Here is a 27,066-nt window from a genome sequence, read left to right as displayed (position 1 = left end):
GGTGCAACTTGCTGCATTACACCCAGTGTCCCCTGGTGTCCTGTGTGTGCTTCTGTCAGCTGCTCTGCTTTTGCACATTCTCTGTGTAGTATTATTTTTATTATTATTTATAAGTGGTCACCCTGGCCCAAACTGGGAAGTGTTATTTAAATGGCCACCGCAGAGTTGTGGGTAGCAGTGGGCGCCCAGCAGTGCACGAATGAGAGGCTGAGCAAAAGTGTGCATGGGCGGAGGGTCACGACTTCAACCTCCCTCCTTAGTTCCTAACCCGAACCTCCCCCTTAGTGCCTAAACCTAACCCCCCCCCCCCTTTCCGCAGCCTAAACCTAATCATCCCCCCTTAGTGCCTAAACCTACCCCCCGCACCCCCCCCCCAACCCCCCGTGGTGCTTTAACCCTAAAGCCTGCCATAGACTTTTTACTCCAGAGTTTTGACTGTAAAAATTATTAGAATAATACAAAGAAGATATTTCTAAAGGCCCCCATCCACTAGTGCGATATGACCAATTTTCATCCGATCCCGAGATTTCTGTTTGATGAATCGGATGAAGTGTCACATTGCATGTCATTTTCCTCTGACTCCGACCCAAGGCGCGTTCCCGTGCTCCTTGGATCGGAGTCGCAGATCGGCATGGCTACCATGAATATTTATCGCAATCTGAGGAGAAGGTGCACAGCGGAATGCATTTGTACACAATCGATTCATCAGATGTAAAAAAAAACAAAAAAACACTCAGTTGAAAATCGCTATCGCAGGACCGACTCCCGGGAAGCTGCCGGGAAGGTCGGCGGAAAATCGGTTCCGATTTTCAGTTCAGATATGCCTTAACATATTCTTTGTATTTTTCATATACTTTATATAGTAAAAACTCTGGAGTAAAAATTAAAATACTTTATATAGTATACGTTAGTATGACTGGAAAGGCTTTGCCTCACCTGACGTCACTGATATATAGTGAGTAGGGTACACAGGTTGATATCGGGGGCCAAATGTAATAGAGTGAGAGTTTCAGCAAATGAGAGATTTGGTAAGGTTTTGCATGGTTTTTTTTTAAGTGGCAATCATTTACACAGCACGATCAACCTGGTTTTGCAGTGTAAATGATTGCCGTGGGTTGGGTACGCAGGGTGCATACTATATCACCCTCTGTGGTATGCAGCTCTTCGTACTATAAATTTCACCTGCCACTGCAGGACACACCCCTGAGTGGAAATAGATATGCCTATGGGTGGAGCTAGACACACCCCTTTGGGCGTAACATGACACGCCCCTCAACGGCGCTCCTACAATCTCCCTGAAACTACTTTTCAATAGTAGGCAAGTATGAGCTAGTGTCCAGTAGCCTAAGAAGCCAATCCATCCTGCACGCAGGTGAGTTCACTTCTTCTCCCCTTAGTCCCGCGTTGCAGTGAGCCTGTTGCCAGCAGGACTCACTGAAAATAAAAAACCTAACAAACTTTTATTCTAAGCAGCTCTTTAGGAGAGCCACCTATATTGCACCCTTCTCGGCCGGGCACAAAAACCTAACTGAGGCTTGGAGGAGGGTCATAGGGGGAGGAGCCAGTGCACACCACCTAGTGGTCAAACTTTTAATTTTGTGCCCTGTCTCCTGCGGAGCCGCTATTCCCCATGGTCCTGACGGAGTCCCCAGCATCCACTTAGGACGTCAGAGAAAACTAATTATAAACACATTCCACTGTGTGTGCTGCAGTGTACAGGTAACAGGGCTGCAGTCTTTTGTGTGCGTTCCACAACGTAAGTAGGTCTCCGTAAAGATGGCCGCCACCAGCAGCTCTAAATCAAAGACACTTCTTGTGATAGAGGTTTCTTCTATGGGATGGAGTAACGAGAACCGGAAACGCACATGCGCCAGTCAGCAAGACAGTGTTCTTTTGAATGGACTTTAGGGAGGTGTGAAAGGCAAGAAGTGCGCATGCGTAGTGAGCGAGAGGGCGGTGCATTGCGCCTGCGCACAGACAGAACCGAGGCCGGGTGAGGGCACTGAGCATGCGCAGACAGCGCGCTAAGGCGGTGTGACGGCTGTGCTCGGGGTGGGCGGGGGACTGCGCGTGCGCACTTAGCTGCGGTGTGGTTCTGTCGCCCGCGCCCTTCCGATTCCGGGATCAGGAGCCGGGACCGTGGACACCCAGCAGTCACTGTGAGTGAGGGGGCAGTGTACGCGCCGGGCTACGTGTGATACGGGAGAAGCCACTGGGCGGGGAAGTAGATACCGGGGTGTCTGTGGAGCAGGGGCACATGGTGGGGAGGCATGTATGTGTACTGGGGCTGTCTGGGTGATTCACATAATGTGCATTGTGCTTATATAACAATGAGTGGAGGGAGTGGCAGGGTTTCCCCCCAAGCACCTCAGGAATGGGCAGGGGCTACAGGAGAGAAGCAATTTCCCTTTTATGTGTGTAATAAGGAATGGGCAGGGTCCTCAGAAGAGGAGCAATCTCCCTGTTCTAGGTGTATAATAAAGAATCGGCAGGGGGCCTCAGGAAAGGAGCAGTCTCCCTGTTATGTGTGTAATAAGGAATGGGCAGGTGGTTGGGTGTGGGATGCCAACATCCAAAATACTGACAAGGGGCGGTAGGTAGTCTAACCCTCTCCCACACCTAACCACCCACCTGGGTGGCACCTAAATGCCTGCCCCCTGCAGTCTTACCCTAATCCCCGCCCTGGTGGTGCCTAACCCACCCACCCCCTGTGGTGCCCAACCCCAACCTTCCCCCCCCCCCCCCCCTACCCCAAAGCGTAAGCCTAACTCCCCCGGGTGCACTGAAACCCAACCCTCCTCGCTGCACCCTATACCTAACTGTCTGCTTCCCGCAGTCTGACCCTAATCCCCCCCCCCCTCCCCTCACCCTAAGCCAAACCCCCCCCCCCCCCCCCCTTCCTGTATATCCGAAGTTCCCCGGGGGGAGGAAGGGGGTCACCTAAACCCAAAACCCCAGAGCAGTACATACCAGCTGTCTCGTTGGTCGGGATTCCTGCATCTGTGTCCTGGCCTGTTTCGGGATTCCAGCGTCGGCATTCCGGCACCAGTATAGCATGCGCTAGGATCCCGACAGTCAAGTTTGTAACCGCATCCTGCCTCAGGTGACCAGCTATCTCCCTGTTATATGTGTAATAAGGAATGGGCAGGGGGCCTCGGGTGGAGCAAGTTCCCTGTTATACAGTATGTGTAATAAGGAATAGGCAGGGGGCCTCTGAGGCGCAATCTCCGTGTTATATGTGTAACAAGGAATAGGAGGGTGGGAGTTGTGTGGCCGGCTTGGGAGGGGGCGCGAGTGCAACGAAGCCCTTTGCGGGCTCGCCACAAGTTCTATTCCAACTATATGGGTCGTGGAATAGTCCCTGTTGGTCGGTATGCCGACTGTCGGGATAGTGAGGGTCCGGGATGTAGGTGTGTGTATTGTGAACGGCAGTCTCCTGACCACTTGTCTCATAACTACATCCCGAATAGGCAGGGGGTCTAAGTAGAAGAGCAATTTCGCTGTTATATGTATAATATGGAATAGGCAGGTGGCCTCAGGGGATGTGGTATGGAAGGTAGATAGTAACTAGGTCGACCACTATTGGTCAACAGTAACTAGGTCGACAGGGGCTTTAGGTCAAAAGGTCGACATGGGATTTTTATGTATTTTTTGGTGTCTTTTTCTTCGTAGAGTGACCGGGAACCCCAATTAGTGCAGCGTGTCCCCTTGCATGACTCGCGAAGGTAACCATTCCCAATTGTAGCCTGCGTGGATCGTTAAGTATGAAAAGGTTAAAAAAAAAAAAGAAAAAAAAATAGTGAAAAACTCATGTCAACCTTTTGACCTGTCGACCTAGTTATAGGATCCCGGCCTCAGGAGAGGAGCAAGTTCCCTATTATACAGTGTGTGTAATAAGGAATGGATAGGGGGCCTCAGAGGTGCAATCTCCGTGTTGTGTGTAATAAGGAATGAGCAGGGGGCCACAGGCTGTGATAAGGGATGGGTCGGGAGCTCAGGAGAGGCGCAATCTCCCTGTTACATGTATAACTAGCGACCCACCTCGGCTTCACACAGCAGCAATTTTGAATTTACGGCAAGACTTTTTTCTCTGACGTCCTAGTGGATGCTGGGAACTCCGAAAGGACCATGGGGAATAGCGGCTCCGCAGGAGACTGGGCACAACTAAAGAAAGCTTTTAGGTCACCTGGTGTGCACTGGCTCCTCCCACTATGACCCTCCTCCAAGCCCCAGTTAGCTTTTGTGCCCGGCCGAGGTTGGATGCACACTAGGGGCTCTCCTGAGCTTCTAGAAAGAAAGTATATAATTAGGTTTTTTATTTTACAGTGAGACCTGCTGGCAACAGGCTCACTGCAGCGAGGGACTAAGGGGAGAAGAAGCGAACCTACCTGCTTGCAGCTAGCTTGGGCTTCTTAGGCTACTGGACACCATTAGCTCCAGAGGGATCGACCGCATGGAACTGGCCTTGGTGTTCGGTCCCGGAGCCGCGCCGCCGTCCCCCTTACAGAGCCAGAAGCAAGAAGAGGTCCGGAAAATCGGCGGCAGAAGACATCAGTCTTCACCAAGGTAGCGCACAGCACTGCAGCTGTGCGCCATTGCTCCTCATACACACTTCACACTCCGGTCACTGAGGGTGCAGGGCGCTAGGGGGGGGCGCCCTGAGCAGCAATAAAAACACCTTGGCTGGCAAAAATACCACAATATATATCCCTAGAGGCTATATATGTGATAATTACCCTTGCCAGAATCCATAAAAAAGCGGGAGAATAGTCCGCGAAAAAGGGGCGGAGCTATCTCCTTCAGCACACTGGCGCCATTTCTCCCTCACAGCTCCGCTGGAAGGAAGCTCCCTGGCTCTCCCCTGCAGTCTACACTACAGAAAAGGGTAAAAAAGAGAGGGGGGGCACTAAATTTAGGCGCAGTATATATAACAGCAGCTATAGGGGACATAATTCAGTTAGTACCTGCATTATATAGCGCTCGGGTGTGTGCTGGCATACTCTCACTCTGTCTCCCCAAAGGGCTTTGGTGGGTCCTGTCCTCTGTTAGAGCATTCCCTGTGTGTGTGCGGTGTGTCGGTACGGCTGTGTCGACATGTTTGATGAGGATAATGATGTGGAGGCGGAGCAGATGCCTATAGAAGGGATGTCACCCCCTGCGGGGCAGACACCTGAGTGGATGGACTTATGGAAGGAATTGCGTGCACGTGTCGACTCCTTACACAAAAAATTTGACGACATGCCAAATGCGGGACAGCCGGCTTCTCAGCTCGTGCCTGTCCAGGCGTCTCAAAGGCCATCGGGGGCTCTAAAACGCCCGCTACCTCAGATGGCAGACGCAGATGTCGACACGGATACTGACACCAGTGTCGACGACGATGAGTCTAGTCTAATGTCCACTAAGGCCATTCGTTGCATGATTGAAGCAATGAAAGAGGTGTTACAAATTTCTGATATAAACCCAGGTACCACTAAAAAGGGTATTATGTTTGGGGAGAATAAACTACCCGTAGTTTTTCCCCCATCAGAAGAATTAAATGAAGTGTGTGAAGAAGCGTGGGCTTTCCCTGATAAAAGATTGGTAATCTCTAAGAAGTTACTAATGGCGTTCCCTTTCCCGCCAGAGGATAGGTCACGTTGGGAGACACCCCCTAGGGTGGATAAAGCGCTCACACGTTTGTCTAAAAAGGTGGCACTACCGTCTCCGGATACGGCCGCCCTCAAGGAACCTGCTGATAGAAAGCAGGAGGCGATCCTGAAGTCTGTATATACACACTCAGGCATTATACTTAGACCAGCTATTGCGTCAGCATGGATGTGCAGTGCTGCCGCTGCGTGGTCAGATTCCCTGTCAGAAAATATTGACACCCTAGACAGGGACACTATTCTGCTAACCATAGAGCATATAAAAGACTCAGTCTTATACATGAGAGATGCACAGAGGGAGATCTGCCGGCTGGCATCTAAAATAAGTGCATTGTCCATTTCTGCTAGGAGAGGCTTATGGACAAGCCAGTGGACAGGGGATGCAGATTCAAAAAGGCACATGGAAGTTTTGCCTTATAAGGGTGAGGAGTTATTCGGGGATGGTCTCTCGGACCTAGTTTCCACAGCAACTGCTGGGAAGTCGGCATTTTTACCCCATGTTCCCTCACAGCCTAAAAAGGCGCCGTTTTATCAGGTACAGTCCTTTCGGACTCGGAAAAACAGGCGTGGAAAAGGCGGGTCCTTTCTGTCCAGAGGCAGAGGTAGGGGAAAAAGGCTGCAACAAACAGCAGGTTCCCAGGAGCAAAAGTCCTCCCCCGCTTCTTCTAAGTCCGCCGCATGACGGTGGGGCTCCACAGGCGGAGCCAGGTACGGTGGGGGGCCGCCTCAAAAATTTCAGCGATCAGTGGGCTCGCTCACAGGTGGATCCCTGGATCCTGCAAATAGTATCTCAAGGGTACAAACTGGAATTCGAGGCGTCTCCTCCCCACCGGTTCCTAAAATCTGCCTTGCCGACAACTCCCTCAGGCAGGGAGGCTGTGCTAGAGGCAATTCACAAGCTGTATTCCCAGCAGGTGATAGTCAAGGTGCCCCTACTTCAACAAGGACGGGGTTACTATTCCACACTGTTTGTGGTACCGAAACCGGACGGTTCGGTGAGACCCATTTTAAATTTGAAATCCTTGAACACATACATAAAAAAATTCAAGTTCAAGATGGAATCGCTCAGGGCGGTTATTGCAAGCCTGGACGAGGGGGATTACATGGTATCCCTGGACATCAAGGATGCTTACCTGCATGTCCCCATTTACTATCCTCACCAGGAGTACCTCAGATTTGTGGTACAGGATTGCCATTACCAATTCCAGACGCTGCCGTTTGGACTCTCCACGGCACCGAGGGTGTTTACCAAGGTAATGGCGGAAATGATGATACTCCTTCGAAGAAAGGGAGTTTTAATTATCCCGTACTTGGACGATCTCCTAATAAAGGCGAGGTCCAAGGAGCAGTTGTTGGTGGGAGTAGCACTATCTCAGGAGGTGCTACACCAGCACGGTTGGATTCTGAATATTCCAAAATCACAGCTGGTTCCGACGACACGTCTACTGTTCCTGGGTATGATTCTGGATACAGTCCAGAAAAAAGTGTTTCTCCCGGAGGAGAAAGCCAAGGAGCTGTCATCTCTAGTCAGAGACCTCCTGAAACCGAAACAGGTATCGGTGCATCACTGCACGCGGGTCCTGGGAAAGATGGTGGCTTCTTACGAAGCAATTCCTTTCGGCAGGTTCCATGCCAGAATCTTTCAGTGGGACCTGTTGGATCAATGGTCCGGATCGCATCTTCAGATGCATCGCCTAATAACCCTGTCTCCAAGGACCACGGTGTCTCTGCTGTGGTGGCTGCAGAGTGCTCATCTTCTAGAGGGCCGCAGATTCGGCATACAGGACTGGGTCCTGGTGACCACGGATGCCAGCCTTCGAGGCTGGGGGGCAGTCACACAGGGAAGAAACTTCCAAGGACTATGGTCGAGTCAGGAGACTTCCCTACACATAAATATTCTGGAACTAAGGGCCATTTACAATGCCCTAAGTCAGGCAAAATCCCTGCTTCTACACCAGCCGGTACTGATCCAGTCAGACAACATCACGGCAGTCGCCCATATAAATCGACAGGGCGGCACAAGAAGCAGGATGGCAATGGCAGAAGCCACAAGGATTCTCCGATGGGTGGAAAATCACGTACTAGCACTGTCAGCAGTGTTCATTCCGGGAGTGGACAACTGGGAAGCAGACTTTCTCAGCAGGCACGACCTCCACCCGGGAGAGTGGGGACTTCATCCAGAAGTCTTCACGCTGATTGTAAATCGATGGGAACGGCCACAGGTGGACATGATGGCGTCCCGCCTAAACAAAAAACTAGAGAGATATTGCGCCAGGTCAAGGGACCCTCAGGCGATAGCTGTGGACGCTCTAGTGACACCGTGGGTGTACCAGTCAGTTTGTGTTCCCTCCTCTGCCTCTCATACCAAGGGTACTGAGAATAATAAGAAAACGAGGAGTAAGAACAATACTCGTGGTTCCGGATTGGCCAAGACGAGCGTGGTACCCGGAACTTCAAGAGATGATCTCAGAGGACCCATGGCCTCTGCCGCTCAGACAGGACCTGCTGCAGCAGGGGCCCTGTCTGTTCCAATACTTACCACGGCTGCGTTTGACGGCATGGCGGTTGAACGCCGGATCCTGAAGGAAAAGGGCATTCCGGAGGAAGTCATTCCTACGCTGATTAAAGCCAGGAAAGATGTGACTGTACAGCATTATCACCGCATATGGCGGAAATATGTTGCTTGGTGTGAGGCCAAAAAGGCCCCAACAGAGGAATTTCAACTAGGTCGATTTCTGCATTTCCTACAAGCAGGAGTGACTATGGGCCTGAAATTAGGCTCCATTAAGGTACAGATCTCGGCTCTGTCGATTTTCTTCCAGAAAGAACTGGCTTCGCTTCCTGAAGTTCAGACGTTTGTGAAAGGAGTGCTGCATATTCAGCCCCCGTTTGTGCCTCCAGTGGCACCTTGGGATCTCAACGTGATGTTGAGTTTCTTAAAATCACATTGGTTTGAGCCACTTAAAACCGTGGATCTAAAATATCTCACGTGGAAAGTGGTCATGTTACTGGCCTTGGCTTCAGCCAGGCGTGTGTCAGAATTGGCAGCTTTGTCATGTAAAAGCCCTTATCTGATTTTCCATATGGATAGGGCGGAATTGAGGACTCGTCCCCAGTTTCTTCCTAAGTTGGTATCAGCTTTTCACTTGAACCAACCTATTGTGGTGCCTGCGGCTACTAGCGACTTGGAGGATTCCAAGTTACTGGACGTAGTCAGGGCCTTGAAAATTTATGTTTCCAGGACGGCTAGAGTCAGGAAAACTGACTCGCTATTTATCCTGTATGCACCCAACAAGCTGGGTGCTCCTGCTTCTAAGCAGACTATTGCTCGCTGGATTTGTAGCACAATTCAGCTGGCGTATTCTGCGGCTGGACTGCCGCATCCTAAATCAGTAAAAGCCCATTCCACAAGGAAGGTGGGCTCATCTTGGGCGGCTGCCCGAGGGGTCTCGGCTTTACAACTTTGCCGAGCTGCTACTTGGTCAGGGGCAAACACGTTTGCAAAATTCTACAAATTTTATACCCTGGCTGAGGAGGACCTTGAGTTCTCTCATTCGGTGCTGCAGAGTCATCCGCACTATCCCGCCCGTTTGGGAGCTTTGGTATAATCCCCATGGTCCTTTCGGAGTTCCCAGCATCCACTTTACTCACCGGTAAATCTATTTCTCGTAGTCCGTAGTGGATGCTGGGCGCCCGTCCCAAGTGCTGATTGTCTGCAATACTTGTACATAGTTATTGTTAACTAAAGGGTTATTGTTGAGCCATCTGTTGAGAGGCTCAGTTGTTTTCATACTGTTAAACTGGGTATAGTATCACGAGTTATACGGTGTGATTGGTGTGGCTGGTAAGAGTCTTACCCGGGATTCAAAATCCTTCCTTATTATGTCAGCTCGTCCGGGCACAGTGTCCTAACTGAGGCTTGGAGGAGGGTCATAGTGGGAGGAGCCAGTGCACACCAGGTGACCTAAAAGCTTTCTTTAGTTGTGCCCAGTCTCCTGCGGAGCTGCTATTCCCCATGGTCCTTTCGGAGTTCCCAGCATCCACTACGGACTACGAGAAATAGATTTACCGGTGAGTAAAATCTTATTTTTAACCAATGTCTTATAAGATTCTTTTGTAGACAACAGTAGTCCCTTTTCCCTCCTGACGTCAACACGAAAAAAATCTCGTTTTGACGTGACAGTAAACAGAGCTTACATACATTTTTCTGGAGAAACCGGATAATGCTTATCAATCTCTACATAGTATGAAATAAAGTACATTGTTTTATATCTTTAACAGTTTAGGCAGCATAAGTCAAGAAAATGCTCGGGCGGCCGTTTTTTTGTTTGACCTGCTTCACTAAAATCACTGCTCGGCTCCTTTTTATCATAGATTAATATTTCATACACCTAAACCTTCCTCGACAAATGCTCTTTAGAAGGATTCAGAATGATTTTCCGATAGTCGGGATTCCGACAGTCAAAATCACGCTTTTGGCTCGGTGGTTAACTTTTAGGTGGTGGCGTGGACCACCACCCTAGTGGAAATACCGGGCATTTTGAATGCTGTTGAGATTTCGAACGCAGGGATCCCGACTGTCGGGAACTTAACTGCATCCCCTATAGAATTGTGAAAACCACATAAAAAACAGTGGGTCTTGAGATTAGCCCGAACAGATTGAGTCTTTATTTTATACTAAGTAGGGATAAGGAATGGAGTGGGGACCTTAGGAGAGGAGCAATCTTTTCTGTTTATAAGGAATGGGCAGAGTACCTCGGGGGAGGAGACATGATGAATCCCGGGGATTGCTCAGACATCTGCTTAATAGGTAATGAGCTGGGTACCTCAGGAGAGCAGGAATACCTTTATAAGTAAGGTTTGCAAATATTTAAAGATAGGATCTTCCTCTTAGTTTATAACATTTCAGAATGCTTGTAAAATAAAGGTGGCCGGATTTGGATACACTTTCCGTACAGTTACGCTAGGCTGATTATGCTCACATCCCCATAGGCTGTAAGTAAATTCATCCTTCTGAGACGTTGCGCACTGATCTTTCCAATTTCCGGGTGGAAGATGGACAGTCAATAGGTCGACCGTTAATTGGTCGACACATAAAAGGTTGGTGCGTTTTCATGATTTTTAGAGTTGGGAACTTGATTGAGTGTTAGGCTGCGGAAAGTTAGGGGTAGGCACCAGGGTTAGGGTTAAGCTAGGCACTAGGGGGAGGGTTGGGGTTTAAATAAATAAAAAAATTGTTGACCTTTTGACTGTCATTCTGCGTCCATGTTGATCGATTGACTTTCTCACTGTCGATCTTTCTCCGACATCCTAGTGGATGCTGGGAACTCCGTAAGGACCATGGGGAATAGACGGGCTCCGCAGGAGACTGGGCACTCTTAAAAGAAAGATTAGGTACTATATCTGGTGTGCACTGGCTCCTCCCTCTATGCCCCTCCTCCAGACCTCAGTTAGAATCTGTGCCCGGCCAGAGCTGGATGCACCTAGTGGGCTCTCCTGAGCTCACTAGAAAAGAAAGTATTTGTTAGGTTTTTTATTTTCAGTGAGATCTGCTGGCAACAGACTCACTGCTACGAGGGACTGAGGGGAGAGAAGCAAACCTACCTGCTTGCAGCTAGCTTGTGCTTCTAAGGCTACTGGACACCATTAGCTCCAGAGGGATCGAACACAGGGCCGACCTCGATCGTCCGGAGCCGCGCCGCCGTCCCCTTTGCAGAGCCAGAAGATAAAGATGAAAAACGGCGGCTGAAGACTCCTGTCTTCATTAAGGTAGCGCACAGCACTGCAGCTGTGCGCCATTGCTCCCATAGCACACCACTGTTGGGTGCAGGGCGCTGTTGGGTGCAGGGCGCTGTGGGGGGGCGCCCTGGGCAGCAATTAGTTTACCTTTTTGGCACAAATAGCACATAATACAGTGTATAACACTGTATATGTGCAAAAAACCCCGCCATTAACATTATAAAAAGCGGGAGAAGCCCGCCGCTGAGGGGGCGGGGCTATCTTCCTCAGCACAGCCAGCACCATTTTCTCTTCACAGCTCCACTGGAAGGACGCTCCCCAGGCTCTCCCCTGCAGTATCCAGTACAACAAGGGTAAAAAAGAGAGGGGGGGGGGCACATAAATTTAGGCGCAATTTGTGTTAATAAGCAGCTATTGGGAAAAATCACTCAGTATAGTGAAAATCCCTGGGTTATATAGCGCTGTGGTGTGTGCTGGCATACTCTCTCTCTGTCTCCCCAAAGGACTTTGTGGGGTCCTGTCCTCAGTCAGAGCATTCCCTGTGTGTGTGCGGTGTGTCGGTACGGCTGTGTCGACATGTTTGATGAGGAGGGCTACGTGGAGGCGGAGCAGGAGCCGATAAGTGTGATGTCGCCCCCTACGGGGCCGACACCGGAGTGGATGGATATGTGGAAGGTATTAACCGACAGTGTCAACTCCTTACATAAAAGGTTTGATGACGTAACAGCCTTGGGACAGCCGGCATCTCAGCCCGCGCCTGCCCAGGCGTCTCAGAGGCCATCAGGGGCTCAAAAACGCCAGCTAGCTCAGATGGCAGACACAGATGTCGACACGGAGTCTGACTCCAGTGTAGACGAGGATGAGACAAATGTACAGTCCACAAGGGCCATCCGATGCATGATTACGGCAATGAAAAATGTGTTGCACATTTCTGACATTAACCCGGTTACCACTAAAAAGGGTATTATGTTTGGGGAGAAAAAGCAGCCAGTGACTTTTCCCCCATCTGATGAATTAAATGAATTGTGTGAAGAAGCGTGGTGTTCCCCTGATAAGAAACTAGTGATTTCTAAGAGGTTACTGATGGCGTACCCTTTCCCGCCAACGGATAGGTTACGTTGGGAGACATCCCCTAGGGTGGACAAGGCGCTCACACGATTATCTAAAAGGGTGGCACTGCCGTCTCAGGATACGGCCGCCCTAAAGGAGCCTGCAGATAGAAAGCAGGAGGCTATCCTGAAGTCTGTATATACACACTCAGGTACTATACGGAGACCTGCTATTGCTTCAGCATGGATGTGCAGTGCTGCAGCAGCATGGTCTGATACCCTGTCAGACAACATTGATACCCTCGACAGGGATGCTATTTTTCTAACCATAGAGCATATAAAGGACGTCGTCTTGTATATGAGGGATGCACAGAGGGACATTTGCCGGCTGGCATCTAGAATTAATGCAATGTCCATTTCTGCCAGGAGAGTATTATGGACTCGGCAGTGGACAGGTGATGCTGATTCTAAAAGGCACATGGAGGTTTTGCCTTATAAGGGTGAGGAATTGTTTGGGGACGGTCTCTCGGACCTCGTATCCACAGCAACAGCTGGGAAGTCGACTTTTTTACCTCAGGTTCCCTCACAGCCTAAGAAAGCACCGTATTATCAAGTACAGTCCTTTCGGCCTCAGAAAGGCAAGCGGGTCAGAGGCGCATCCTTTCTGCCCAGAGGCAGGGGTAGAGGAAAAGAGCTGCACCAGACAGCCAGTTCCCAGGAACAAAAATCCTCCCCTGCTTCCACTAAGTCCACCGCATGACGCTGGGGCTCCACAGGTGGAGCCAGGTGCGGTGGGGGCGCGTCTCCGGAACTTCAGCGACCAGTGGGTTCGCTCACAGGTGGATCTCTGGGTTCTACAAGTGGTATCTCAGGGATACAAGCTGGAGTTTGAGGCGACTCCCCCTCGCCGTTACCTCAAATCAGCCTTGCCAGCGGCTCCCAGGGAAAGGGAGGTAGTGCTGGCGGCTATTCACAAGCTGTACCTTCAGCAGGTGATAATCAAGGTTCCCCTCCTTCAACAGGGACGGGGTTACTATTCCACAATGTTTGTGGTACCGAAACCAGACGGTTCGGTGAGACCCATTCTAAATTTAAAATCCTTGAACACTTATGTAAGGAAGTTCAAGTTCAAAATGGAATCGCTCAGGGCGGTTATTGCAAGCCTGGAAGAGGGGGATTTTATGGTGTCGTTGGACATCAAGGACGCTTATCTGCATGTCCCCATTTACCTACCTCACCAGGAGTACCTCAGGTTTGTGGTACAGGACTGTCATTACCAATTCCAGACGTTGCCGTTTGGTCTGTCCACGGCACCGAGGGTATTTACCAAGGTAATGGCCGAAATGATGATACTCCTTCGGAAGAAGGGAGTTATAATTATCCCGTACTTGGATGATCTCCTTATAAAGGCGAGGTCCAAGGAGCAGTTGTTAGTCATCGTAGCACTATCTCGGGAAGTGCTGCAACAGCACGGCTGGATTCTGAATATCCCAAAGTCGCAGCTGATTCCTGCGACCCGTCTGCTGTTCTTGGGCATGATTCTGGACACAGAACAGAAGAAGGTGTTTCTCCCGGTGGAGAAGGCCCAGGAATGGTCATCTCTGGTCAGGGACCTCCTGAAACCAAAACAGGTGTCGGTGCATCACTGCACGCGAGTCCTGGGAAAGATGGTAGCTTCTTACGAAGCAATTCCCTTCGGCAGGTTCCATGCAAGGATCTTTCAGTGGGATCTGTTAGACAAGTGGTCCGGATCGCATCTTCAGATGCATCGGCTGATCACCATGTCCCCGAGTGCCAGGGTGTCTCTGCTGTGGTGGCTGCAGAGTGCTCATCTTCTCGAGGGCCGCAGATTCTGCATACAGGACTGGGTCCTGGTGACCACGGATGCAAGCCTCCGAGGTTGGTGGGCAGTCACTCAGGGAAGGAACTTCCAAGGACAGTGGTCAAGTCAGGAGACTTCCCTTCACATAAATATTGTGGAACTAAGGGCCATTTACAACGCCCTGAGTCAAGCAGAACCCCTGCTTCAAAACCAACCGGTGCTGATTCAGTCAGACAACATCACGGCGGTCGCCCATGTAAACCGACAGGGCGGCACAAGAAGCAGGATGGCGATGGCAGAAGCCACAAGGATTCTTCGATGGGCGGAGAATCACGTGCTAGCACTGTCAGCAGTGTTCATTCCGGGAGTGGACAACTGGGAAGCAGACCTCCTCAGCAGGCACGACCTCCACCCGGGAGAGTGGGGACTTCATCCAGAAGTCTTCACGCTGATTGTAAATCGTTGAGAACGGCCACAGGTAGAAATGATGGCGTCCCGTCTCAACAACAAGCTAAAAAAATATTGCGCCAGGTCAAGAGACCCTCAGGCGATAGCTGTGGACGCACTAGTGACACCGTGGGTGTACCAGTCGGTTTATGTGTTCCCTCCTCTTCCTCTCATACCCAAGGTACTGAGGATTGTAAGAAAGAGAGGAGTAAGAACTATACTCATCGTTCCGGATTGGCCAAGAAGAACTTGGTACCCAGAACTACAGGAAATGATCTCAGAGGACCCATGGCCTCTGCCTCTCAGACAGGACCTGTTACAGCAGGGGTCCTGTCTGTTCCAAGACTTACCGCGGCTGCGTTTGACGGCATGGCGATTTGAACGCCGGATCCTAACGGAAAAGGGCATTCCGGATGAAGTGATTCCTACGCTGATAAAGGCTAGGAAAGACGTGACAGCACAACATTATCACCGTATATGGCGAAAATATGTTGCTTGGTGTGAGGCCAGGAAGGTCCCTACAGAGGAATTCCAGCTGTGTCGATTCCTTCACTTCCTACAGTCGGGAGTGACTTTGGGCTTAAAATTGGGGTCCATTGAGGTCCAGATTTCAGCCCTATCCATTTTCTTTCAAAAGGAACTGGCTTCTCTTCCTGAAGTTCAGACGTTTGTAAAGGGAGTGCTGCATATTCAGCCCCTTTTGTGCCACCAGTGGCACCTTGGGATCTTAACGTGGTGTTGAGTTTCCTGAAATCACACTGGTTTGAGCCACTTAAAATCGTGGAGTTAAAATATCTCACGTGGAAGGTGGTCATGCTATTGGCCTTAGCTTTGGCTAGGCGTGTGTCAGAATTGGCAGCTTTGTCACATAAAAGCCCCTATCTGGTTTTCCATATGGACAGGGCAGAATTTCTGCCAAAAGTGGTGTCATCTTTTCATTTGAACCAACCTATTGTGGTGCCTGCGGCTACTCATGACTTGGAGGATGCCAAGTTACTAGAGGTAGTCAGGACTTTAAAGGTTTATGTAGCCAGAACGGCTGGAGTCAGGAAAACTGAGTCGTTGTTTGTCCTGTATGCATCCAACAAGCTGGGTGCTCCTGCTTCAAAGCAAACTATTGCTCGCTGGATCTGTAACACGATTCAGCAGGCTCATTTTGCGGCTGGATTGCCGCCTCCAAAATCAGTAAAAGCCCATTCCACAAGGAAGGTGGGCTCTTCTTGGGCGGCTTCCCGAGGGGTCTCGGCATTACAGCTTTGCCGAGCAGCTACTTGGTCGGGTTCAAACACTTTTGCAAAATTCTACAAGTTTGATACCCTGGCTGAGGAGGACCTTGTGTTTGCTCATTCGGTGCTGCAGAGTCATCCGCACTCTCCCGCCCGTTTGGGAGCTTTGGTATAATCCCCATGGTCCTTACGGAGTCCCCAGCATCCACTAGGACATTAGAGAAAATAAGATTTTACTTACCGGTAAATCTATTTCTCGTAGTCCGTAGTGGATGCTGGGCGCCCGTCCCAAGTGCGGACTTCTTCTGCAATGCTTGTATATAGTTATTGCTTACATAAGGATTATGTTATGGTTGCATCAGGTTGGTCTGATGCTCTGTTGTTGTTCATACTGTTAACTGGGTAAGTTTATCACGAGTTATACGGTGTGATTGGTGTGGCTGGTATGAGTCTTACCCTGGATTCCAAAATCCTTTCCTTGTACTCTCTTCCGGGCACAGTTTCCTTAACTGAGGTCTGGAGGAGGGACATAGAGGGAGGAGCCAGTGCACACCAGTAGTCCTAATTCTTTCTTAGAGTGCCCTGTCTCCTGCGGAGCCCGTCTATTCCCCATGGTCCTTACGGAGTCCCCACCATCCACTACGGACTACGAGAAATAGATTTACCGGTAAGTAACATCTTATATATATATATATATATATATATATATATATATATATATATATATATATATATATATATATATATATATATATATATATATAAAAAAAAGAAATAAAGAAAGAAATAATGGAGGGCGCAATGGTGAGTATAGAATTACAAGTTTTTACTGGCATCAGTATCACTCACGTACATTTAAAGTAAAAGTTAACCAGCGCGATGTAGATCATCAGTGGAGCCTCCGGAAAACCGCACCAATGAACCCCGTCGCTTACAGGATAACAGCAGCCGCTAAATCCTTCTAGCCGCACGGACTTGAATCACAGACCACACACGCTGATACTTCAGACGATGGATCCTTGAACCTCGTCCTGCTGGCCATGCCCAACGCGTTTCGTCGTAAGACTTCGTCAGGGGGTGTGGCTAACGTCAATGTCCCATACAATTTATAGCAGACCGGCATAATTGACTTTAAGCAGCATTAATAATTGAATTACATCATGTAAAATGCTAATAACATTAACAAACAACATACAATACTCTTAAAACATATATGTTATCCATAATAACAACACTGGCAGTTTTTATATAGTTTAAAATACATGAAAGATAAAATACACAATAATAAAGATAAAATAACACTAATTATACCAATTAAGCATTTAAAATCACCTGAAAAGTAAAACCTCCGTTTCTATATAGTTTTTTACTCCAACTATAATATTTAGACACTATTATAAACAGGAACACAATGGAGCCAATGGCCCGACTACTATGCGTAAGAGTTAATAGCGTCTAAACAGCAAGTTTATAGTGCAGAAAATAGGTATTTAATGTAGAAAAGGGGTAATGTCATAATTTTCATTCAGCCCAAAAGGGCTGATAGTATTGAGTGTATGTATCCAATACATTTCTCTCTTTCCCAATAATTTAGAGACATCACCTCCCCTATCATCTAATTTTACATGCTCAATAGCTTTAAAAGAAAAATTGCTGAGCGAACCCCCATTACAATTAAAAAAATGTCTAGGTACACTATGATCTTTCAATTTATTTGTAATACTCCTAGTATGCTCAAGTATACGAATTTTTAATTGTCTTTTAGTTTTTCCCACGTATCTTGCACCGCAAGAACACTCTAAAAGATAAATTACGGAGGTGGTCAGACAATTCATAAAACTTTTTATTTCCCAAGATTTTGATTTGGCACTATTCCAAATCCTCTTCCTATCTTTATCCATCAAGGGACATACCTTGCAATGATTGCATGGGAAACATCCTGTAATGCTGGTTTTACCTAACCATGTCTCACCTGGTGTATAACTTAAATTACTTGGAGCTAATGAGTTTTTTAAGGATCTTGCTTTTTTGAATACTACTTGTGGGTATTTAGGTAACAGGTCTTTAAGAACAGGATCAAGTGCTAAAATGCCCCAGTGCTTTTGCAGAATCTTTTTAATATCATTACTTTTGGTATTATAAGTGGTAATAAAAGGCATAAAAGAGGAGTCTCGTATATTATTTTTCTCTTTATACACCAATAATTGTTTCCTATCTAGGCCATCAGCTCTTTCTTTACATTTAGTAACCAGTCCAGCTGGATACTGTTTCTCCAGAAACCTTTTTTCATAAAGTGCGGCTTGCTCATTAAATTTAACCTGCTCCCCACAATTCCTCTTTAGCCTCAGGAATTGCGAGTAAGGTATATTCGTTACCCACTTTTTCAAATGACAGCTCTTAAAGTGCACATAATTGTTGCTATCAACCTTCTTAACATATGTATAGGTATTGATGCTTTTCCCAGGGGTCCAGTCTGTTGAGTCAATCACCAAATCTAGAAACTCAATTTTGTTTTTCTGATAGTTTGCTGTGAATTTCAGATTAAAACGATTTAGTATTAAGAAAAACCATAAATCTGTTAAAATCATTCTCAGTCCCCTTCCAGATAATCAGTATATCATCTATATACCTATAAAAACTATGTTTCTCTAACGTCCTAAGTGGATGCTGGGGACTCCGTCAGGACCATGGGGAATAGCGGCTCCGCAGGAGACAGGGCACAAAAGTAAAAGCTTTAGGATCAGGTGGTGTGCACTGGCTCCTCCCCCTATGACCCTCCTCCAAGCCTCAGTTAGGTTTTTGTGCCCGTCCGAGCAGGGTGCAATCTAGGTGGCTCTCTTAAGGAGCTGCTTAGAAAAAGTTTTTAGGTTTTTTATTTTCAGTGAGTCCTGCTGGCAACAGGCTCACTGCATCGAGGGACTTAGGGGAGAGAAGTTCAACTCACCTGCGTGCAGGATGGATTGGCTTCTTAGGCTACTGGACACCATTAGCTCCAGAGGGAGTCGGAACACAGGACTCACCCTGGGGTTCGTCCCGGAGCCGCGCCGCCGACCCCCCTTGCAGATGCTGAAGATTGAAGGTCCAGAAACCGGCGGCAGAAGGCTTTTCAGTCTTCATGAAGGTAGCGCACAGCACTGCAGCTGTGCGCCATTGTTGTCACACACTTCACACCATAGGTCACGGAGGGTGCAGGGGGCGCCCTGGGCAGCAATGAGAATACCTTGTTCTGGCTAAAAAATACATCACATATAGCCCCTGGGGCTATATGGATGTATTTAACCCCTGCCAGGTCTCAGAAAAACGGGAGAAGAAGCCCGCTTAAAAGGGGGCGGGGCCTATTCTCCTCAGCACACAGCGCCATTTTCACTCACAGAAATGCTGGTGGGAAGGCTCCCAGGCTCTCCCCTGCACTGCACTACAGAAACAGGGTTAAAACAGAGAGGGGGGGCACTTATTTGGCGATATGTATATATATATTAAAATGCTATAAGGGAAAAACACTTATATAAAGGTTGTCCCTGTATAATTATAGCGTTTTTGGTGTGTGCTGGCAAACTCTCCCTCTGTCTCCCCAAAGGGCTAGTGGGGTCCTGTCCTCTATCAGAGCATTCCCTGTGTGTGTGCTGTGTGTCGGTACGTGTGTGTCGACATGTATGAGGACGATGTTGGTGAGGAGGCGGAGCAATTGCCTGAAATGGTGATGTCACTCTCTAGGGAGTCGACACCGGAATGGATGGCTTATTTAAGGAATTACGTGATAATGTCAACACGCTGCAAGGTCGGTTGACGACATGAGACGGCCGGCAAACAAATTAGTACCTGTCCAGGCGTCTAAAACACCGTCAGGGGCTGTAAAACGCTCATTTACCTCAGTCGGTCGACACAGACACGGACACTGACTCCAGTGTCGACGGTGAAGAAACAAACGTATTTTCCTTTAGGGCCACACGTTACATGTTAAGGGCAATGAAGGAGGTGTTACATATTTCTGATACTACAAGTACCACAAAGAAGGGTATTATGTGGGGTGTGAAAAAACTACCTGTAGTTTTTCCTGAATCGGATAAATTAAATGAAGTGTGTGATGATGAGTGGGTTTCCCCCGATAGAAAATTATTGGCGGTATACCCTTTCCCGCCAGAAACACCCTTTAGGGTGGATAAGGCGCTCACACGCTTATCAAAACAAGTGGCGGTACTGTCTCCAGATAGGGCCGCCCTCAAGGAGCCAGCTGAGAGGCTGGAAAATATCCTAAAAAGGTATATACACACATACTGGTGTTATACTGCGACCAGCGATCACCTCAACCTGGATGTGCAGCGCTGGGGTGGCTTGGTCGGATTCCCTGACTGAAAATATTGATACCCTTGACAGGGACAGTATTTTATTGACTATAGAGCATTTAAAGGATGCATTTCTATATATGCGAGATGCACAGAGGGATATTTGCACTCTGGCATCAAGAGTAAGTGCGATGTCCATATCTGCCAGAAGATGTTTATGGACACGACAGTGGTCAGGTGATGCAGATTCCAAACGGCACATGGAAGTATTGCCGTATAAAGGGGAGGAGTTATTTGGGGTCGGTCCATCAGACCTGGTGGCCACGGCAACAGCTGGAAAATCCACCTTTTTTACCCCAAGTCACATCTCAGCAGAAAAAGACACCGTCTTTTCAGCCTCAGTCCTTTCGTCCCCATAAGGGCAAGCGGGCAAAAGGCCAGTCATATCTGCCCAGGGATAGAGGAAAGGGAAGAAGACTGCAGCAGGCAACCCATTCCCAGGAACAGAGCCCTCCACCGCTTCTACTAAGTCCTCAGCATGACGCTGGGGTCGTACAAGCGGACTCAGGTGCGGTGGGGGGTCGTCTCAAGAGTTTCAGCGCGTAGTGGTCTCACTCGCAAGTGGACCCCTGGATCCTACAAGTAGTATCCCAGGGGTACAGATTGGAAATTCGAGACGTCTCCCCCTCGCAGGCTCCTGATGTCTGTTTTACCAACGTCTTCCTCCGACAGGGAGGCAGTATTGGAAACAATTCACAAGCTGTATTCCCAGCAGGTGATAATCAAAGTACCCCTCCTACAACAAGGAAAGGGGTATTATTCCACACTATATTGTGGTACTGAAGCCGGACGGCTCGGTGAGACCTATTCTAAATGGATAATCTTTGAACACTTACATACAAAGGTTCAAATCAAGATGGAGTCACTCAGAGCAGTGATAGCGAACCAATAGGTTGGACATCAAGGTTGCTTACCTCCATGTCCCAAATTGCCCTTCTCACCAAGGGTACCTCAGGTTCGTGGTACGGAACTGTCACTATCAGTTTCAGACGCTGCCGTTTGGATTGTCCACGGCACCCCGGGTCTTTACCAAAGTAATGGCCGAAATGATGATTCTTCTTCAAAGAAAAGGCGTCTTAATTATCCCTTACTTGGACGATCTCCTGATAAGGGCAGGGTCCAGAGAACAGTTGGAAGTCGGAGTAGCACTATCTCAAGTAGTTCTACGACAGCACGGGTGGATTTTAAATATCCAAAATCGCAGCCGTTTCCGACGACACGTCTGCTGTTCCTAGGGATGGTTCTGGACACAGTCCAGAAAAAGGTGTTTCTCCCGGAGGAGAAAGCCAGGGAGTTATCCGAGCTAGTCAGGAACCTCCTAAAACCAGGAAAAGTGTCAGTGCATCATTGCACAAGAGTCCTGGGAAAAATGGTGGCTTATTACGAAGCGATTCCATTCGGCAGATTCCACGCAAGAACTTTTCAGTGGGATCTGCTGGACAAATGGTCCGGATCGCATCTTCAGATGCATCAGCGGATAACCCTATCTCCAAGGACAAGGGTGTCTCTCCTGTAGTGGTTACAGAGTGCTCATCTTCTAGAGGGCCGCAGATTCGGCATTCAGGATTGGATGCTGGTGACCACGGAGGCCAGCCTGAGAGGCTGGGGAGCAGTCACACAAGGAAAAAATTTCCAGGGAGTGTGATCAAGTCTGGAGACTTTTCTCCACATAAATATACTAGAGCTAAGGGCAATTTACAATGCTCTAAGCTTAGCAAGACCTCTGCTTCAAGGTCAGCCGGTATTGATCCAGTGGGACAACAACACGGCAGTCGCCCACGTAAACAGACAGGGTGGCACAAGAAGCAGGAGGGCAATGGCAGAAACTGCAAGGATTTTTCGCTGGGCGGAAAATCATGTGATAGCACTGTCAGCAGTGTTCATTCCGGGAGTGGACAACTGGGAAGCAGACTTCCTCAGCACAACCTCCACCCGGGAGAGTGGGGACTTCATCGGGAAGTCTTCCACATGATTGTGAACCGTTGGGAAAGACCAAAGGTGGACATGATGGCGTCCCGCCTGAACAAAAAACTGGACAAGTATTGCGCCAGGTTAAAAGACCCTCAGGCAATAGCTGTGGACGTTCTGGTAACACCGTGGGTGTACCAGTCGGTGTATGTCTTACCTCCTCTGCTTCTCATACCCAAGGTATTGAGAATTATAAGACGTAGAGGAGTAAGAACTATACTCGTGGCTCCGGATTGGCCAAGAAGGACTTGGTACCCGGAACTTCAAGAGATGCTCACAGAGGACTCATGGCCTCTGCCGCTAAGAAGGGACTTGTTTCAGCAAGTACCATGTCTGTTCCAAGACTTACCGCGGCTGCGTTTGACGGCATGGCGGTTGAACGCCGGATCCTAAGGGAAGAAGGCATTCCGGAAGAGGTCATTCCTACCCTGGTCAAAGCCAGGAAGGAGGTGACCGCACAACATTATCACCACATGTGGCGAAAATATGTTGCGTGGTGTGAGGCCAGGAAGGCCCCACGGAGAAATTTCAACTCGGTCGTTTCCTGCATTCCTGCAAACAGGAGTGTCTATGGGCCTCAAATTGGGGTCCATTAAGGTTCCAATTTCGGCCCTGTCGATTTTCTTCCTAAAAAGAATTGGCTTCAGTTCCTGAAGTCCAGAAGTTTGTCAAGGGAGTACTGCATATACAACCCCCTTTTGTGCCTCCAGTGGCACTGTGGGATCTCAACGTAGTTCTGGGATTCCTCAAATCACATTGGTTTAAACCGCTCAAATCTGTGGATTTGAAATATTTCACAGGGAAAGTGACCATGCGGTTGGCCCTGGCCTCGGCCAGGCGAGTGTCAGAATTGGCGGCGTTTGTCTCTCAAAAGCCCATATCTGATTGTCCATTCGGACAGGGCAGAGCTGCGGACTCGTCCCCAGTTTCTCCCTAAGGTGGTGTCAGTGTTTCACCTGAACCAGCTTATTGTGGTACCTGCGGCTACTAGGGACTTGGAGGACTCCAAGTTGCTAGATGTTGTCAGGGGTTGTCAGGGCCCTGAAAATATAGTTTCCAGGACGACTGGAGTCAGGAAAACTGACTTGCTGTTATCCTGTATGCACCCAACAAACTGGGTGCTCTTGCTTCTAAGCAGACGATTGCTAGTTGGATGTGTAGTACAATTCAGCTTGCACATTCTGTGGCAGGCCTGCCACAGCCAAAATATGTAAATGCCCATTTCACAAGGAAGGTGGGCTCATCTTGGGCGGCTGCCCGAGGGCTCTCGGCTTTACAACTTTGCCAAGCTGATACTTGGTCAGGGGCTCACCCTGACTGAGGAGGACCTGGAGTTCTCTCATTCGGTGCTGCAGAGTCATCCGCACTCTCCCGCCCGTTTGGGAGCTTTGGTATAATCCCCATGGTCCTGACTGAGTCCCCAGCATCCACTTAGGACGTTAGAGAAAATAAGAATTTACTTACCGATAATTCTATTTCTCGTAGTCCGTAGTGGATGCTGGGCGCCCATCCCAAGTGCGGATTGTCTGCAATACTTGTACATAGTTATTGTTACAAAAATCGGGTTATTATTGTTGTGAGCCATCTTTTCAGAGGCTCCGCTGTTATCATGCTGTTAACTGGGTTCAGATCACAGGTTGTACAGTGTGATTGGTGTGGCTGGTATGAGTCTTACCCGGGATTCAAAATCCTTCCTTATTGTGTAGGCTCGTCCGGGCACAGTATCCTAACTGAGGCTTGGAGGAGGGTCATAGGGGGAGGAGCCAGTGCACACCACCTGATCCTAAAGCTTTTACTTTTGTGCCCTGTCTCCTGCGGAGCCGCTATTCCCCATGGTCCTGACGGAGTCCCCAGCATCCACTACGGACTACGAGAAATAGAATTATCGGTAAGTAAATTCTTATTATAAAATCTGAAAATGGATTATTATTAAAAATCACTTCTGACTCCCATTTACGTAAATAAATATATATATATATGTATATGTATGTGTGTGTTGTAATGTATTTGTGACCAGTTAGTGCCAGAGGGAAACTGAGCGAGAAGTGATCCTTGTTCTGGGACTGTAACTCTATCTCCACCAGTAGGATGTAAATGAATACTCATATTAGTGATAAAAAATGGCCCCGTTCTCTAGCTTGGTTGCAGTGATCCATAGAATGTTCTCCGTACAGCAAATATAGTCAGGGCACAGTCCTGCTATGCAGTGGGTGTTTGCTGTGCCTGCTGATAGACATGAATGACTCTCTTGTCTCGGCCTTTGTCACTGCATAGAGTGACAGAACTATGTAGACACTGAATTCTGTTGAGCATGTTCTATCTGAAATGCTTCAGAATGTTTATCTCTGAGCATCACAAACCATCTCGTTTTGCATGTTCAGCCTCCCCTACATGATATTCCAGGTCTATAAACCTATAATTTGTGCGTGTATCTGGGGTAGTGTTGATTCTTGATGACCTCTTAAATTTAATTTGGAAAAAACCTGCAAATGTGCTGACTTTCCTGTTCACTCTCTACCTCTCTCTAGCCCAGCTGTATGGACTCTAAGCCTCCATCATGGGGCATATGCTATCCAGGGTGTTTGGGAACAAAGAAATGCGGATATTAATGTTGGGTCTAGACGCAGCCGGGAAGACCACCATTCTGTACAAGCTGAAGTTGGGCCAGTCCGTCACCACCATTCCCACTGTGGGCTTCAACGTGGAGACGGTGACCTATAAGAATGTTAAGTTCAATGTGTGGGACGTTGGCGGCCAGGACAAGATCCGTCCTCTCTGGAGGCATTATTACACAGGCACGCAGGGCCTGATATTTGTGGTAGACTGTGCCGACCGAGACCGCATCGACGAGGCGCGGCAAGAACTCCACCGCATCATTAACGACCGTGAAATGAGAGATGCCATCATTCTCATTTTTGCCAACAAACAGGACCTGGCAGATGCCATGAAGCCACACGAAATCCAGGAAAAGCTTGGACTAACCCGCATCAGGGACAGAAACTGGTACGTCCAACCGTCTTGTGCCAACACCGGAGAGGGACTCTATGAGGGCCTCATGTGGCTAACTTCAAACTACAAATCTTAAATTCTTTTTATGGTGATTTTTTTTTAATTTTTAATATATATGATTTTTTTTTTTTTCTCTTTAATTTTACTGGCTCAGTAGAGGAGCTTTGAAGGAGTAATCCTTATCAACCAAATCTGGGTGGCCCATTTTGTTCTGTAATGAAGGGTTGGGGGAGAGTTTGGAGTGGCAGGGCTGTAAAGGACTTTGCTGGGTACTGACAGCCCCTTGCGAAAATCTGCCTTAATTATCAGTGTGAAGTGATTAACACGGCTGAGTATTAGCTCTTCCTTCAGACCTCAGCAGTCGCAGCTCATGAATAGGGCTGGTTACCTCTTTCTCAGAAGCAGAAACCATGCAATAGCAGCCCGCTATTAAAATCTTGCCTTTTCCGTAAATGGGCAAACCGAGAACACTGCAGGGTGGAGGGTTTCTTTCAGTGTTACACAATTACCATGGGTGCAATATCCTCTTAAGAGTGTAATTTCTCACACCAGACCAGTGCCTGATCATTATAACGCTTTGCATATTTTATGTTTCCAGCAACTAAATCTTTTGTCTTATACATTTATTTCTGTAATAATTTGCAGTGTTAATTGGTCTACTGTGTACCTGGAACAATATTTGGATGTTTATATCCTTCAGTGCATTCCTTTTATATCTATTCCGCAAACCATTTTTAGGTTTATTTTAGTTAGCCACTTCCACCCCGCATGCTGGGTTTAACTTTATATTTAATGAAACTCGTTCCACTGTTCCCAGCTCTTATAGGGGCTCATTCACACCTACACACCGCACTTTGCAGTCGCTAACGAACACCAGAAAACTGCATTACAAACAGGATGAATGGTTTCCGAAGGGCTCGTTCTTGCCGTTGAGACCGATTTGTCACATGTTAAGACGCGCTACCGGTACAATGGATTGTATTGGTAAAAGCATATTGAATCAAAAGCTCACTGAAACTGTGCTAACACGTCACCCCTATATTTTTATTGGTTTTACCTATTTTCTCGGCGCGTATGTGAACGATCCCTCAGTGTATCATTTAGTGTTCTGTACGGGCCTGGTTCTGCGATCTGTGGGTCTGCAAGTCTGTCAAGAACGTCTTTAATGCATCTACTGGGAGTCCGGATTTTCTGATTGGTCTCTCAATGTGTTTCCAATCATAAACGTCTGCTATGAAGGAGGTAGTAATGTCTTGTATCGCATTGGGCTTGTTCGTAACTCTGAATCGGCCACCCTACTCTACACTTACACAACAAACACACACTACATCTATCTTTTATTATTTGGCCACGATACAGCTAGGAGCGCCTCCGGTTTCAGCACTTGGCACCTTGTTCGCAGACAACACAGGTATGACACAAGCTGACTTCCTTGCACTTGTCTGTATGGAGCAGGTCCTCTTGTGGCATTCATTCTGATATGCACACGGTGACCCTCAGTGTAGTGTAATGTTACAGTGTTGATTGGGGCAAACTTTTTTATTTTATTTGTATTTTTTTCTTATGGCTGGCTTGGTCTTCCAGCCCATAGGGCAAGAGTGCCTGATATCACTTACTGACACACTGGTGAAACGAGGGGGTAAATCCTTACTGACTGACATGCATTGCTGAGCTATGCAGACCTTCCGATGGTCTTATTTCTGCCCTTCCCTCCAGTGCACTAATGCTATTCCTGTTCCAGAATGTTTTATTTCCAATAAGATTTGTTTCATGTTGTATTGCTTAAATCTTATCAATAAATTTCAACGATGCATCCAA

General features: G+C 48.1%; 1 protein-coding gene across 1 annotated transcript; it reads left to right on the top strand.

The window, feature by feature from the left end:
• The first annotated feature begins 2,033 nt into the window (after positions 1–2,033).
• LOC134949384 (ADP-ribosylation factor 6-like) lies at positions 2,034–27,066 on the top strand. Its single transcript, XM_063937927.1, has 2 exons — positions 2,034–2,159; positions 24,768–27,066. Exon 2 carries the CDS (start codon positions 24,797–24,799, stop codon positions 25,322–25,324), a length of 528 nt encoding a protein of 175 aa, XP_063793997.1. The 5' UTR covers positions 2,034–2,159; positions 24,768–24,796; the 3' UTR covers positions 25,325–27,066.

This window comes from Pseudophryne corroboree, chromosome 8, assembly GCF_028390025.1.
Source record: "Pseudophryne corroboree isolate aPseCor3 chromosome 8, aPseCor3.hap2, whole genome shotgun sequence".
Taxonomy (NCBI): Eukaryota; Metazoa; Chordata; class Amphibia; order Anura; family Myobatrachidae; genus Pseudophryne; species Pseudophryne corroboree.
This window is presented reverse-complemented; position numbering and strand designations above follow the sequence as displayed.

What these genes read in the sequence shown, in the direction of transcription:
- LOC134949384 (XM_063937927.1), top strand. Translation starts at nt 24,797, where the DNA reads ATGGGGCATATGCTATCCAGGGTGTTTGGGAACAAAGAAATGCGGATA.